This window comes from Benincasa hispida, chromosome 4 (assembly GCF_009727055.1).
Source record: "Benincasa hispida cultivar B227 chromosome 4, ASM972705v1, whole genome shotgun sequence".
NCBI lineage: Eukaryota > Viridiplantae > Streptophyta > Magnoliopsida > Cucurbitales > Cucurbitaceae > Benincasa > Benincasa hispida.
In genome coordinates, this window is record NC_052352.1 from 61,190,920 (window position 1) to 61,205,513 (window position 14,594).

At 35.5% G+C, this 14,594-nt stretch overlaps 1 protein-coding gene and 1 non-coding gene across 2 annotated transcripts; one reads left to right on the forward strand and one right to left on the reverse strand.

The window, feature by feature from the left end:
• The first annotated feature begins 706 nt into the window (after positions 1 to 706).
• TRNAN-GUU lies at positions 707 to 780 on the forward strand. Its single transcript has one exon. It is a non-coding gene; the product is annotated as a tRNA-Asn (tRNA).
• A 10,267-nt stretch (positions 781 to 11,047) lies between these two features.
• LOC120076276 lies at positions 11,048 to 11,398 on the reverse strand. The gene has a single exon (XM_039030044.1). It carries the CDS (start codon positions 11,396 to 11,398, stop codon positions 11,048 to 11,050), a length of 351 nt encoding a protein of 116 aa, XP_038885972.1.
• Between the last annotated feature and the right edge of the window lie 3,196 nt (positions 11,399 to 14,594).

Sequence of the window (14,594 nt, forward strand, 5' to 3'; positions counted from 1 at the left end):
AGAATAAAGGCTTACAAGAAGAATAATATATTATAATTTTATTTGTAAAAATAGCAAATCAACATTTTGACTGTCGATTGTGAGGTTCTGAGCACTGCATCGACCTCTTCTCTAACCAAGTTGCCGCTATTTTTCTCTCCGAAATCAAATCCTCTACCAATAGTGGCGACACCTCCAACTTCAATTCTATCTTTATCCCTTGCTCTGTCGGGCATGGCTCCCTCTCCTTCCACCAAAAACTTCATCAGCTTCGATTTGGGTCCTTCTCCACTGGCTTCATTTATTGCTCCTTACGAGCCATTAGTGATCACCTCAGTTCCATTTCAAAATCTCCGACAAAGTTGTTATTAGTCCAACTCTCACTTCAAACTAATATTTTGGGTCTAGAACAAGAAAAGTATTGTTATAGAACTTTGGGTGAGTTCAAAAGTGATTTAGTTGGTTTAGTTAATTGATTTTCAATTGTAGTGTATTTGGTTTTAAGTTTAATGTATTTGTTGGCATAGTTTGGAGACTAATTATAGTGAATTTGTAGGTCACGTAAATATCTTAATCAGAAGTATCGCATAAAACTTTCAAAAGACCTTTTATGACTATAAAACCTTCATCCGAATTACAGTGTAACTAATTTTTCGTTTGTGCGTTTCTTGTATCATACATCTTTATTTTCTCCTAAAATACTTTTAAATCATTCAATCATATTGCGGCTGGAATAGCTCAGTTGGTTAGAGCGTGTGGCTGTTAACCACAAGGTCGGAGGTTCAAGCCCTCCTTCTAGCGAACCTTTTTTCTTTTTCTTAAAAACCGAATTGAAAATAAAGCATTACAATCAATTTTTGTTATCTAACTAACTTGGTATGATAGTGTTCCATATTAACTCGATGTCAAATCTTATGGGACTAAATCACAACATTTGAGATAAAGGCTAACAAGAAGATAAATATATTATAAATTATTTTGTAAAAATAGCAAAATCAACATTTTGACTTTCGATTGGTGAGGTCCTGAGCACTGCATCGACCTCTTCTCTAACCAAGTTGCCGCTATTTTTCTCTCCGAAATCAATTCTATAACAATACTTTTCTTGTTCTAGACCCAAAATATTAGTTTAGAAAGTGAGGGTTGGACTAATAACAACTTTGTCGGAGGTTCTGAAGATGGAACAGGACCTAAATCAAAGCTGATGAAGTTTTGGTGGAAGGATAGGGAGCCATGCCTGACAGAGCAAGGGATGAAGATAAAATTGAAGTTGGAGGTGTTGCCATTATTGGTGGAGGAGTTGGTTTCGGAGAGAAAAATAGCTGCAACTTGGTTGGACAAGAGGTCGATGCAGTGCTCATGACCTAAAGATTTGCTAGAAGGAGGGTTTAAACCTCCGACCTTGTGGTTAACAGCCACACGGTCTAACCAACTTAGCTATTCCAACTTAATTATTAATTTGTTTGTAAACTGAACTTCAAATCTTTAAGTACTATCTCAGCTTATTATTAACTAGCATAAGAGTTGACATCAAGTTAATATAGAATGCTATCATTCCAAGTTAACTGAGCTATTCCCAACTTATTTACTAACTAGCATAAGATTTGGCATGGAGTTAATATGGAACGTTATCGTGCCAAGTTAATTAGATTAGAAAAATTGATCGTAATGCTTTTATCTTCAATTGGATTTTTTAACAAAAAATTTAGTTTAACTTTAAACTTGTAATAAGTTCTTAAAGTTTCAATTTTGTGTCACTCCATGTGCTATTCCATGGAACGCTATCGTATCCAGACACACACTCTAACCAACCGAGCTATTCCAACTTATTTAATAACTAGTTTTAAAACTTAATTTCAAATGTTTAACTAAAATTTTAGGCTTAACTTTAGAATTTTAACAAATTCTTAAAGATTTTCAATTTTATGTCAATTCATCTCCATTGATACCAAAAATTTGAAAAAAAAAAAAAAGAAAAAGAAAAAGAGAAAAAAATTGATATTTTGTTAGATTAAATCTTTTTTTTTCATTAAACTTTCATATTTGTTCTATTTTTATCCCAAAAGTTTTGAAAGTCTATGTTACTCTCTAAGTTTTCGAAAGCAATTACTTTGGTCCTCAACTTTCATAATGTCTATTTTAGTGACTAAACTTTAAAAAAAATAGCAATTTTTGTCATTGTTGTAGTACTCTCACACGAAAGAATTGCTTTAACCTATGTGATTTGAATGCATGCTTATGTTAACATATTAGAACATATATTTTAAGCTATGCAATTAATTTGTTAAAATTATAATAAATAATTTTTAAAAGTTCAAGAACTAAAATAGACATTTCAAAAGTCTAGAAATCAATGAAGATAGAACAAACTCAAAAGTTGAAGAACCAAAATGAACATTTGGTAAGTTTACGAACCAAAATAATACTTAAATCTATATAATTTTATAAAGGGACCGTTGCAAGAATATAAAAATACATTTATATATTGCAAAATGATACTTAACTCTATATAATTTTAAATGTGCAAGTATAACAAAAAAGTTAAATTTGTTTTCTGTGAAAAAACTGTTTGTTGTGAAGTATTATTTTACAACTACATTGTCATCTACTTATAAAGATTCAATTCATCAGATTGGCAGCCATTCGTCATCTACTTGTTGTTATTTGTAGAGGTTGATGGTAATGTATTACCTCTAGTTGTTTAACATAAAATGATGCGACTAAAATGCATTTTAAAGTGTTGTAGTAATCTAACGTATTTAAACTATAAAGAAAACTAAACATGTTTAACTCATCTCATTCTTCTTCTTCTTCTTCTTCTTTGACAATATGTTGGTGGAGGAATCGACATTTAACTTGAGATTGATAGTACAAGCTTTTTGTTAGTTGAGCTATGCTCATGTTGGCCATTCAAAATTCATTTAAAGCATAACTCTATTAGTGGTCCAATAATAATCAATATTCATTTAAAATGCATTTGAAGTATGTAATTAGTGTATTATTAGTATATCAACACATTAAAAATTCATTTAAAGTAACATTAGTGTACCAATATAATGTCAACACTCATAGAAAAATTATGATTTCAAGTATATCACTAGTGTCTCAATACCATATCACTAGTGTCTCAATACCATATCAACACACAATCTTAATATAACAATAGTATATCAATAGTTTATAAGCACACATTGAAAATTCATTTCGGGTATGACATTGGTGTATTGATTAACTAAATGTGTATGAGTGATGAAAATAAGGATAGATGAGGTCTAAGTGCAAGCATACACTATCGATGAAGTAATAATCTTGGAATATTTCAAATATCAAATCCCACAAGACTAGCTCTACTTTTAATTTGATTATGACTATGGCCCAACGAAACCGAAGTAACCAATAGAAAATTTATATTATGAGGGGCAGGAAATTAACTTAAAAGCAGTAAAGAATGATGGATAAACAAGGGCAAACTATGATTCAACCTTTCGGGTGTTATTCCTTGAGTGATGTGGCCACATCATACCAGGACAGTGAATTATTAAAGTCTAAATCTTGTGGTATGTAAATTGTAAACAAATTATTAAATAAATAAATTATTATTTATTCTAATAAATAGAGTGTCATTTATTTTCTTGCATAACTCAAACTCAATAAACTAAAATCCAAGGTTATTTAATGTAATTTGAACAATATATGGCTTACACGTAAGTGAATCATGTTTAAGTAATAACCTAAACGGTCTATAGTATATGGATAAGGTTGGGTGCGTTATCCTGGTAATCCTATGGATGCGACCCACTTTATAAGTATTACAAATATTGTAAGTGTTACAAACAATTTGATCCAAGTTGTTCATGTAAAGTAATGTGAGTGAGGGTATTCTATATAATAAGTTTGTATAAAACTTGACCACGAAATATATAATTTTTCTTTTGATACAATCAACTAAAGAGATTAATATTTCAAACGATGACTATGTAACTTGATCTCAATCTTAAGTGAGTTATGAACTTCTGCTCATGAAGGTTATCCTTTGATTTGTATGGGTGAGAGTGACCCTAGTCACCGATTCAATATGCCTACCATTTTAGGGATGATGCCGAATGGGGAGCTGGGAACATAGCTACACAAGATGGAATTCGCTTCCTCCTGCCTTTAAGGTAAATAGTTAAGTTTTTTCCTTAAATGTTGACTCTAGAACTTAAAAAATGAGGCCTCACTCTCTCACTGGCTTGAGAGAAATTTTGTTTATGGTTGGACCATAAATAGATTGTTCATTAGAGGATCGATGGTACTTAAGAATCAAGAGGTAACTACATGGGTAAAACGATATTTGACCCAGCTATAGTTATGAATGACTTATGCAAGATTGACTTATGTGAAATGGTTAAATAGATGGACAATAAAATATTCTACAGATCATAAGAGTGCAACTATGGGTCTTTAGTGGAGTGTCTCATAGTTAATTAAGATTGATTAATTTAATTAAAGAGTTTAATTAGTTAATTTTGAATCATTGAAGCTTATAACTATAGGTTCACTAGATTTTGCTAGCTCATAATGGGTTAAACAAGGATATTCAGTGTTAGAAGAATATGAAATGTTCAAATCTTTTTAAGGGAATTTATGCTAATTGTATATGATATAATTAATATACTGTATATAGATACATTCTAATATAAAGTGTTTTTTTGAATTGGATTGAAGTTTAAACTATATAATATGAGAGTATTAATATTTAAATAAGATCCAAATATTAAATTAGTATGAATTGGATTCATATTAAATCTATGGGTTATAATTAATGTGAAAGAGATTCATATTAAAACTATAGATTATGAGAGAATATATATATATATTAGAATATGATTTATATATACATTAAATTAAATCTGTGATATTTAATAAATGAATTAATTAAATTATATTTAATTAATTAATATTTAGTTTAATTAAATTAAATAAATCCTATGCAGTTGTAGAGGGTGGTGAATGAGTGAGGGGAGTTAACTCCCTTCATGTATTGAATTTATTGAAGAGTTTGCAATTAAAAGACTCTTTGTGTTTTATTCTTTTACAAAAAAAAAATTAAAAAAAAAAATCACTCCAGATCTCTCTTCAATCCCTCTCTCTAATATTATCAGAGAAATGTTCTCTGCAAAAACATCATATATTCCCTTCTCTTCCAAAGAAGATCTCATCATCCCTTCCTTATCCAAGAGAATAGTAGAGAAGGACCAATTGGTGGTGTCTAGTACATGAATTCTATTCGTGATGTGAAATTTATCAAAATCGGGAGAAGACTTAAAAAAGAGATCTACAAAGGTAACTTGTTCTACTTCCTAGAAATCTGTAAAAAAAAAAAAAAAAAAAAAAAAAAAAAAAAAAAAAAAAAAAAAAAAACATGCTTAATCTTGATGAATATCTTTGTTCTGTGAATTTATTTTTGAAGAAAAATTTAGGAAAAGTGATCGCACGCTTCCACAAGGGATTCGATCTCTTCAAATTACATATTAACAAAACAACTACTCCTATTCAGTCCTGTGTCAAGTTAAAAGTATGGAATCCCACAAGACTAGGTCTACTTTTGATTTGATTATGGTTATGAATCAATGAAATCAAAGTAACCAATGGAAAGTTTATATTGTGAAAGATGAGAAATTAACTTAAAAGCAACAAACATATGGATAAACAAGGGTAAATAATGATTCAACCTTTCGGGTATTATGTCTTGAATGATGCGGCTGCATCATACCAAGATAGTGAATTACACATGAACGAAAAACTAATCCTATTCAATATTGTGTCAAGTTCCTTTAAGAGGTCTATAGAGATGTTCATTTAACCCCCGGGGACTCGTCTCGAATGGGGCGGGAAATCCCTGAATACACGGGGAATAGGAGAGGGAGTGGGGAATTTCTTTTCCCATTTACATTTCGGGGCCGGGGATGGGGAATATATTCCCCAGCACTGTCCCGACTCCTCGCCCCACCTTGAGTATATATATATACTCAACTCTGCATGTGCCTCTCACCTCTACCTCCAACCTCATCAGTCATAGACTCATCACTCCCTCACCGGATCTCCCTTATAGTCACAGCGTATCACTCGAGTAACTCTGTTCTGCGTGTGCCTCTGCCTCCAGATTCTCACCCTCACAGTCACTCACGCCCCCGAGTCCCTCTCTCCCTCACATCAGCGAGTCAGTAACTCACCTCTATCCCAAATACGCAACTCACCTGATGTCAGCGGCACTGACTTGAGTTTGAGTCTCATCTTCATGGCCTCACCCCATCGTCATCCCCCATCCCACCCACCAAACTCCGGTCCGCCACCCATCCACCAAACTTGCTCCCTTGCTGGCGTTCTATCAGTCTTCCTTGGTGTCCCTCTGTCAGATCTGCTGTTGGAAGCGTTGCCGACGTCTTTTCGTTCCAAGGTATGTCCGAAATATGAATATCCATTTTCTGATCTCATTTGTGATTTGTGTAGAAGATAAAATGAGTTATAGTTATTTGTTTGATTTTTTGGTATCTGAAGGTATGTACGATTTTTGGTATGTTTGATCTCTGATCTGATCTGTTAGAAATACGAATTTAATTTTTTTTTATATTTGAAATTGACTAGTTGTTCGATTTTTTGATTATTTTGTTACTATTTGACTATTTGTAGGTGAAATTTGAAAATGACTCTATCGAATAATAATGAGTTAGAACAAGGTTTCAACTCCAACATTTATGAACATGAGCGAATCAAACCCAATAAACAGTGTTTCTAGTGGTAATGATCTGTCTATGCCTATTACATTAGACACCGATGATAACGATGATGTACTAAAAAGTAATAGATTGACGTTAGTAGTATGGAATCATTATAAAAGACAAAAAGTAAATGACACCATGAAAGAAATATATAATTATTATGGAAGAAAGTTAGGAGGGGAATCTAAAAATAGGACAAAGCATTTACATGACCATTTCAAAATTTTCCCCTTACGGAGACAAAGAGACAATAGGCAATCATGTTTGAGACCCCTAAATGAAGGAAATCGGATATGAGGATTTCCATGAGCAGCAAAATGATCGTTCCAAATTTCATTCATATTTGAACATACACAATTACAATCAAGAAACGAAAACATATAGGCTATGCACAAAACGAAATTACAACATGCTTTACAATAAGATCAAGGGAAAGATTATCATACTTTTGAAGACTCATCTTCAAACTCCTTCGATCACGAACGCTCAAAAAATCTCCAAGACTGCAACACACGAACGTACACAGCGACCGCAACACAGCACGATCAGCCTCCAACACCTCGACTTCAGTCGAGTTGAGTACGACACCATCACAATGGCTACCTTGGTATTCTCGATGTGAGAATCCAAAAGTGTGGGCTCTGTGTGGATTTGGTTAGAGGAAGAGACCGGAGGAATAACAATCGTGTAAATGATTGAGCAAGTGGGAGATGACAAAAGTCTATCCTATAGACGATGCTCAATCATTTAGAAAAATCTCCACGATTGTTTAGCTAATGGCCAGCTGAATGAACTATCGTGTAGATTCACTCCACGATTGTTTAATCTCTCTTCAACTATCATTTAGTGAATCCTATTCACTTGACAGCCTTTCCGTGAGTGATTTTTCGAGAATCGAAACTCTCATAACAACTACTATTTAGGAAAACATTTTTCCTTTTTATCTCACGGTTACCATGAAACTACCAATAATCTCCCACTCAATTGGTTATTCGAGAAAAAGATATAATTATCCAGTAATTATTATTATTATAAATATATATGATAACCAATTTACCATACCATATTTATAACTTATAGTTTTAATATTTCATCTCATGAAACATATAAACCATAGTTCTTTTTCTATTTCATGGTCCTTAATGTAAATCTCATTTACATTATTCCTCCACTTGATGTATTGATGCGTTGTAAATGTGATGCAATAAAGGTATGAAATTTCAGTGATTTGTTATGCGTTGCACATGCAAGTTTTCCTAATAAGATCCAAGTATAAATCTCACTAGGTTTCCTGGTAAGTCCATGATCGAACACAGAGACTACTGAGTTACTATGCGACAGTAAATTTGATTCCTTTGCGGTGGCAAAAAAAAATAAAGTAGATGGTGTTTTGTTTGAGTTTTCCTATGTGACGGATTTGAGTAAAGAGTTGATGAAATTGAGAGTTACAATGAGTATGCGATGAACAGATTGAGAAAGGATTTTAGCTAACACTTCCTAAGATTGCGTTCAAGTTATGGGATCATGCTACACACACACAACAACATGTCATCTCTCAATGCAAATGTCATAGTTCCTATTTCTAGGACGCATGCGATGTATACGATCATGTCAATAGGACTTATGTCTAAGCCTCTATTCTTGTCTATGCGATGATGAGTGATGCATACATACACAAGGTGACCGCATACTATCATATCCTATTTCTAGGGTGTTGCGATGCATAATAGCAAACAAAACTTATGTCTAAGTTTCTATCTCTTGCTTATGTGGTTCTAATATGACTCTCTCAAGCCTAGATTCTAATCTGACTCTCTCAAGTCTAAATTCTTTCTTTAGACTACTCTCTCAAGTATCTCTAAAGGGGGAATGACGCATACATAAGACAAGATGATCGCATAAAGTGTAACTCTTAGGCCATGCTAGCTAAGTACTTCTCAACCCATTCGGAAATTTAGCTACTCATACGAAGTAAGGAGAGATTGAACGTAAGTTGAAATGAGATTTCCATTGTTTATAAATTAGATGTAGAATACAGAATAACAATAGGAATGTAGAGATAAGAAGCCCGGTAGCAATATCTTGCTTCCCATGGCCTTTTACACTGTCTTTTCACTTCAACTCTGCCCAGATGAATGTCCTTGCTTTCGCAAGTGTTGGCCCTGTCTCCATTTGTAGCGCTTCCCATCGGTCTTTCGAGCTATCCAGGAATGATCTCTCGACGTCTTCTTCTCTTGGCTCATCTCCATCTTCTAAGTATAAGAATGATTATGAACAGACTACGTTTATCTATCGTGTATATGATCTCTATTCTATATCGCGAACTCCTTTAATGATGGTGGCCTTCGGTATTTATACAGCTCAAGGTGAAGAAGCTTTTCTTTCTAATGATTGTAATGATGGACGGTCATTAAATCTTTTGCTTTGATGCGCTGATTATTGGTCACAGAAAGTTGAGTGTACTTGTTACAGTGTGTCGTTAACGGCTTGTCAACTAAATTTGGATTCAATTGTCATCAGTTTTTCGTCCCATCATGATTTATTATGCTATCACCTTGATGCACTGTCTTTATGTAGCCACCTTCTTGAGTAACTTCTTACGATTGCATACGATCGCATGGCTTTGGGATCACAATCTTTTAATTGCACGCAGATGCTATGTTCCTTAGATCGCAAATTTTACTTACGTCAACGCATTTTTTCCTGCACAAAATAAGTAAATTAGTTGCTTTTATTGCGATGGGCACATGCGATGCACATAATTCTCAGTTTAACTTTTGGACATGATTTTGTATATTTTACCGTCACATTCCTCATTGTTTTACGTATTTGCGCTATAATAACGTGCTTTTATCCGTTATCACACCCCCAAATTTAAGACAATGTTTGTCCTCAAGCATAAACTAAGATTTTTTTAGAGAGTCAACCGCCTTTTTCCTACCTAGATTTCTCGAGGTGCCTTATTCAATATTATGAAACAAAATCTTTCTTAATTTCTATCCTGGTCTCTTCCTAAATATTTTCTATAACTTAGGACCACAAGTTTAACCTTCAAAAAGACTTTACTTGTTTCTAGGACATCGCATGATTCATTTCAAAACATTTTCCAACCGGGGTGTTTCCCAAATTATTTTTATCCTTGTTCATTTAGATATTCTTTTTGTGACCTTGCCTGATCCAAGTGCCTAACCTTCGTTTTGGCTTGCCCCCACGGGTGTCATGCGAGCATCCAACATACGAGCAAGGTGCTTTCTCAGTCTAAACTTATGCCCACGGATGGCAGCAGAGTTACGATCACTTGATTTATGCATTGATCACGATTCTACCTTCGTTTTGGCTTGCCCAAGGGTGTCATGCGGACATCAACTCGAGTAGGATCCAATCTCAACGTTATGATTTTTTTTTTTTTTGAACAAATGTTTAAAAGTAGAAAGGTTGAAAATAAATACTGGCACCCCCAAATTTATACGCAGCAATGTCCCCATTACTGATAGACTGAAATGACTCATGCGATGCTCCTAGGAAGTTTCGTAAAAACAATTTTGAAAGAAAACTGGTGGACCACTAACTTTTAGAAATGTTTCATGAAATGACCGTCCTGAAATTAAGTTGATTCTAGTACATGCAATGAGAAATAAAGGCATGAGTTTCATCATTGAAATCATAATTGGTACGAAAAAATGTGGTGGTTGAATAAAGTAATCTAAATTCAATGATTGTGCCAAACTAAAGAGGATGCGATGATAAAATTAGCAATGTTAAAATGAGATGCAAGAGTACAAAATTTGGAATAAAAAAGTCAAAGAAAGATATAACCCCAAAATTTGCATTGTTGCCCGCATCATCTGTGATCGCATCCTTCTTTGCGGTGGGTTGATTTCTCGATTGCGATGGGCTGGTTGAACTGGTCGCATGTTTTTAGGTTATCGCTTAGCTCCATCGCAATCGTTTACTACGATCATTGCTAAAAATCAAGAGGGTAAAAAAATATGAAAGACAGAGTTGATAACTTTAAAGAATGGTGTTTGTACAAAAAGGTAAAGTAAGTTCATGAAATAAAGATATCAAAAGGATATTTCAAAAGAATGCGTCATTGATCAGTTTGCATCGCATATTGGCGCAGGGACTGCTCATTTCTTCTTCAGTCAGGAATTCCTCAGGTCCACAGAGGTTTTCTCGCGATGCAAGTCTCCTCCGTGATACATCTTGACTCTTTGCCTGTTGACCTTGAATGTGTTGGTCCCTTCTTCATTGGTTAACTCGACCGTACCATGCGGGAATACTTCTTTGATTATAAATGGTCCGGACTAGCGTGACTTTAATTTTTCGAGAAAAAGTCGTACTCGAGAATTGTATAACAACACCTTCTGTCCAACCTGGAGATTCTTTTCACATAGTCGTTTGTCAGGCCAACGCTTGTAGATCTTGGTGTTTTCATATGCTTGGATTCTCCATTCATCTAGCTTGAGCAACTGAAGTTTTCTTGCCTCTCTTGTAGTCTTCAAATCAAAATTGAGCTTCTTCACTGCCCACAGTGCTTTGTGCTCCAGTTCCAGCGGTAAGCGGTAGGCCTTCCCCAACACCAGCGCATACGAGGACATGCCTATAGGTGTTTTATAGGCAGTCATGTATGCCCACAAAGCATCATCCAGCTTCATGGCCTAATCTTTGCGTGAAGGATTCACCATCTTCTCTAGGATCAGTTTGATTTCCCTATTATACACCTAGGCTTGGTCGTTTATCTATGGATGGTATGTGTTCGCCTGCTATCATGAGATGCTTTAGGAGTATATAAAGTAAAACAAATTGGAAGAATAAAGTCTAAATGTTGCGTTCTGCCTTGATACGGTTAGATAACTGCAATGCGTTTGGGGCGTTAGTATTATGCACAGAAGGCACACAACTCCTTATAATAACGTTCAAGTTTTCCTAGATTAGACCCAAGTATAAATCTAATCTAGGTTCCTGGCAAGTTCAAGGTCGATCACAGGGATTCAGTTTCACTAACACAGATTATGAGTTGTACTTGCAGTAGGAGGTGTTTCCTAAATAAATTTGAAAGATGTATTATTTACACTAACATGCTATGCCTATGCAAGACAATACAAAAGAGTTGAGTGGAAAAATGAAGGATCATGTGAAAATGAAATTTAAGTAGGTGGACACGCCGGTTAAAGATAATTGCACACAACTGATGTAATATGGATGAAATGGGATGGGTTGCTTATCTTTATGTTCATTCGTTAGACATCATTTAACACTTCTCAATGCAAATAACATACAAGCCTATTTCTAGGATGCATGCGCCTAACTTAGAATGCAAGAAACACCAGTAAGTCTATCTCTAGCTGTACTAGGCGTTCTACTTAATGCGACTTAGCTATTCTTTCGAACAACTAAGTAAAGAAGCTTTCACTAAGTTGTCAAGTTAGGCGTAGGAACAGAATTATGCATGAAGTACTAATGCTTTCAACATAAACAGAAGATAAACGATAGCAAAAGTAATGATCAAATATATGAATTTTATAAAGGATCAATGAGTCTTTACAAAGAACTATATTAAATCAAAATGAAACGGAAATGATATTAAGAGAGAAACTGAGTAGAGCCATAGAATACAGTCTCTTGTAGTTCTTTCGCTCAATCTTGTTGTGTATAATCACTTTAAAGAGCCGAGGACAGAGTATCTTTCTCAAGAATAACTTTCTCCACGTCCTGGCCGGCGGTGGTGGTGGTTCTCAGCTCCTTCAATCGTCTTACACCTCGACACAGCTTGTACAAACTAAAACTAAGTGTACAAATTTACAGAGAGTATGGAGCTTCTAATTGTCTGAACCCTAAATTCTGAAGGGTCTTCAAGTATTTATAGGCGTTGGTCTCGTCCACTTGGAGGATAATATGCATTTAAGTCCATGCCCTGGTCAACATTAAACTCCATATCCTCGTTGGCTGTCTGACCTCTGGAAGTTTTTTAGATGTCGCCTGCTACTAGAAGCTTTTCAGACGCCGCCTGTTGAGGTGCCCATGCTTGCAAGTGGTGATGTGACACAATCAGCTCGGAGGAATGAATCTTCTATGCATTAAATTCCCTCCGATGCATGGCTCATGCGTTAGCACGTTTCCTGCGGCATTTGTCTAATGCGTTATTGTCAGTTCTTGCATCGAAATCTTGCAAGTAGTGCGTTAGTGCCACGATTTTTAGTGATATTCTTTTACATGAAATTGCTATTGTTTAAGTAAATCCATGTGTTTTTATTAAAAATGAGGAGAGTTTATCATTAAAATCCCTAAGTGTTCTAACTTAAGATCAAAGATAACTCGTATTTTTACAAGTTATCAACCGCCGTGGTGACCTTATGGTGGATATTATACTTAAGCAGCAGTTTGTTGATGACGCCATTGACAAAGTGGGAGCCTTCATCACTTATTATGGCATGTGCGGTGCCAAAACGAGTGAAGATATTTCTTCTCAAGAATTTGGAGACTATCGTCGCATCGCTTGCAACGCATGATCCGCTTTAACCCACTTGGAGACATAATCGATGGCCAACAGAATGTACTTGTGACCATTTGATGGTGAGAATGGTCTCATAAAGTCTATGCCCCACATTTCGAAGAGTTCCAATTCTAAGATAATATTCATTGGCATCACATTCTTCCTTGAAATGTTTCCCGTGCGTTGGCACTTGTCGCATCTCATAGAATAGTCTCTTGCATCCTTGAATGGAGTCGGCCAAAAGTACGTGCTTTGTAACACTTTTGCTATTGTTTATTGACCTCCAAAATGTCCACCATATAGTGAGTCATGGCATTGGGACAGTATGCATTGATAAGCAGTTTCTGGCATACATAGATGCAAGATCTGGTCTGATCCCCTCTTGTAAAGATTTGGCTCGTCCCAATAATAGGATTTACATTCGTGCATAAGCCGCCTCTTTTGGTGGGCTGTGTAATTTTCTGGAAATTGTTCACAGACCAGATAATTGACCACATCTGCGTACCATGGTAATTCTTCAATTTTGAACAGTTGCTCTTCTGGAAAGGATGTGTTCACCTTCGACTGGTTGCAGTCTACTTCCGGATTCTCTAATCTTGATAGGTGGTCTGTAACCTGGTTTTCCATCCCCTTGTGGTCAATGATTTCCATGTTGAATTCTTAGAAGAGGAGAACCATCAAATTAACCTCGGCTTTGCATCTTACTTGGTCATTAAATATTTGATTGTCGAGTGATCGGTGTGAACGATCACTTTGGATCCCAGCAAGTAAGCTTTAAATTTTTCCAGCGTAAAGATCACCGCAAGAAGTTCTTTTTCAGTGGTAGTGTAATTCGCTTGGGCAGGGTTCAATGTTCTACTTGCATATGCAACAGGGTGTAGCATTGTTTTTTTCTTCTATGCTAGCATCACCCCCATCGTATACCCGCTAGCATCACACATCAGCTCAAATGGCTTTGTCCAATCGGGTGCGATAATTAATATGTTCTTCAGTATCTTGAATGCGTTGAGGCACTGTGTATCAAAGCCAAACGTTCTGTCAGCATCCAGTAACGCACTCAATGGTCGAGCAATCTTCGAAAAGTCCTTCACAAAACGACAGTAAAATCCTGCATGTACCAGGAAACTCCTGACAGCCTTCACATTTATTAGAGGTGGAAGCTTTTCAATGGCCTCAACTTTCGCCTTATCCACCTCCAGCCCTTCCTTGGAAACTTTGTGCCCGAGCACAATACCTTTATTTACCATGAAGTGGCACTTCTCCCAATTCAGCACAAGATTTGTCTCTTCACATTTCCTTAGTATCTTCTTCAAGTTGTTCAGATAGACTTCATATGTTTGCTCGTAAACTGAGAAGTC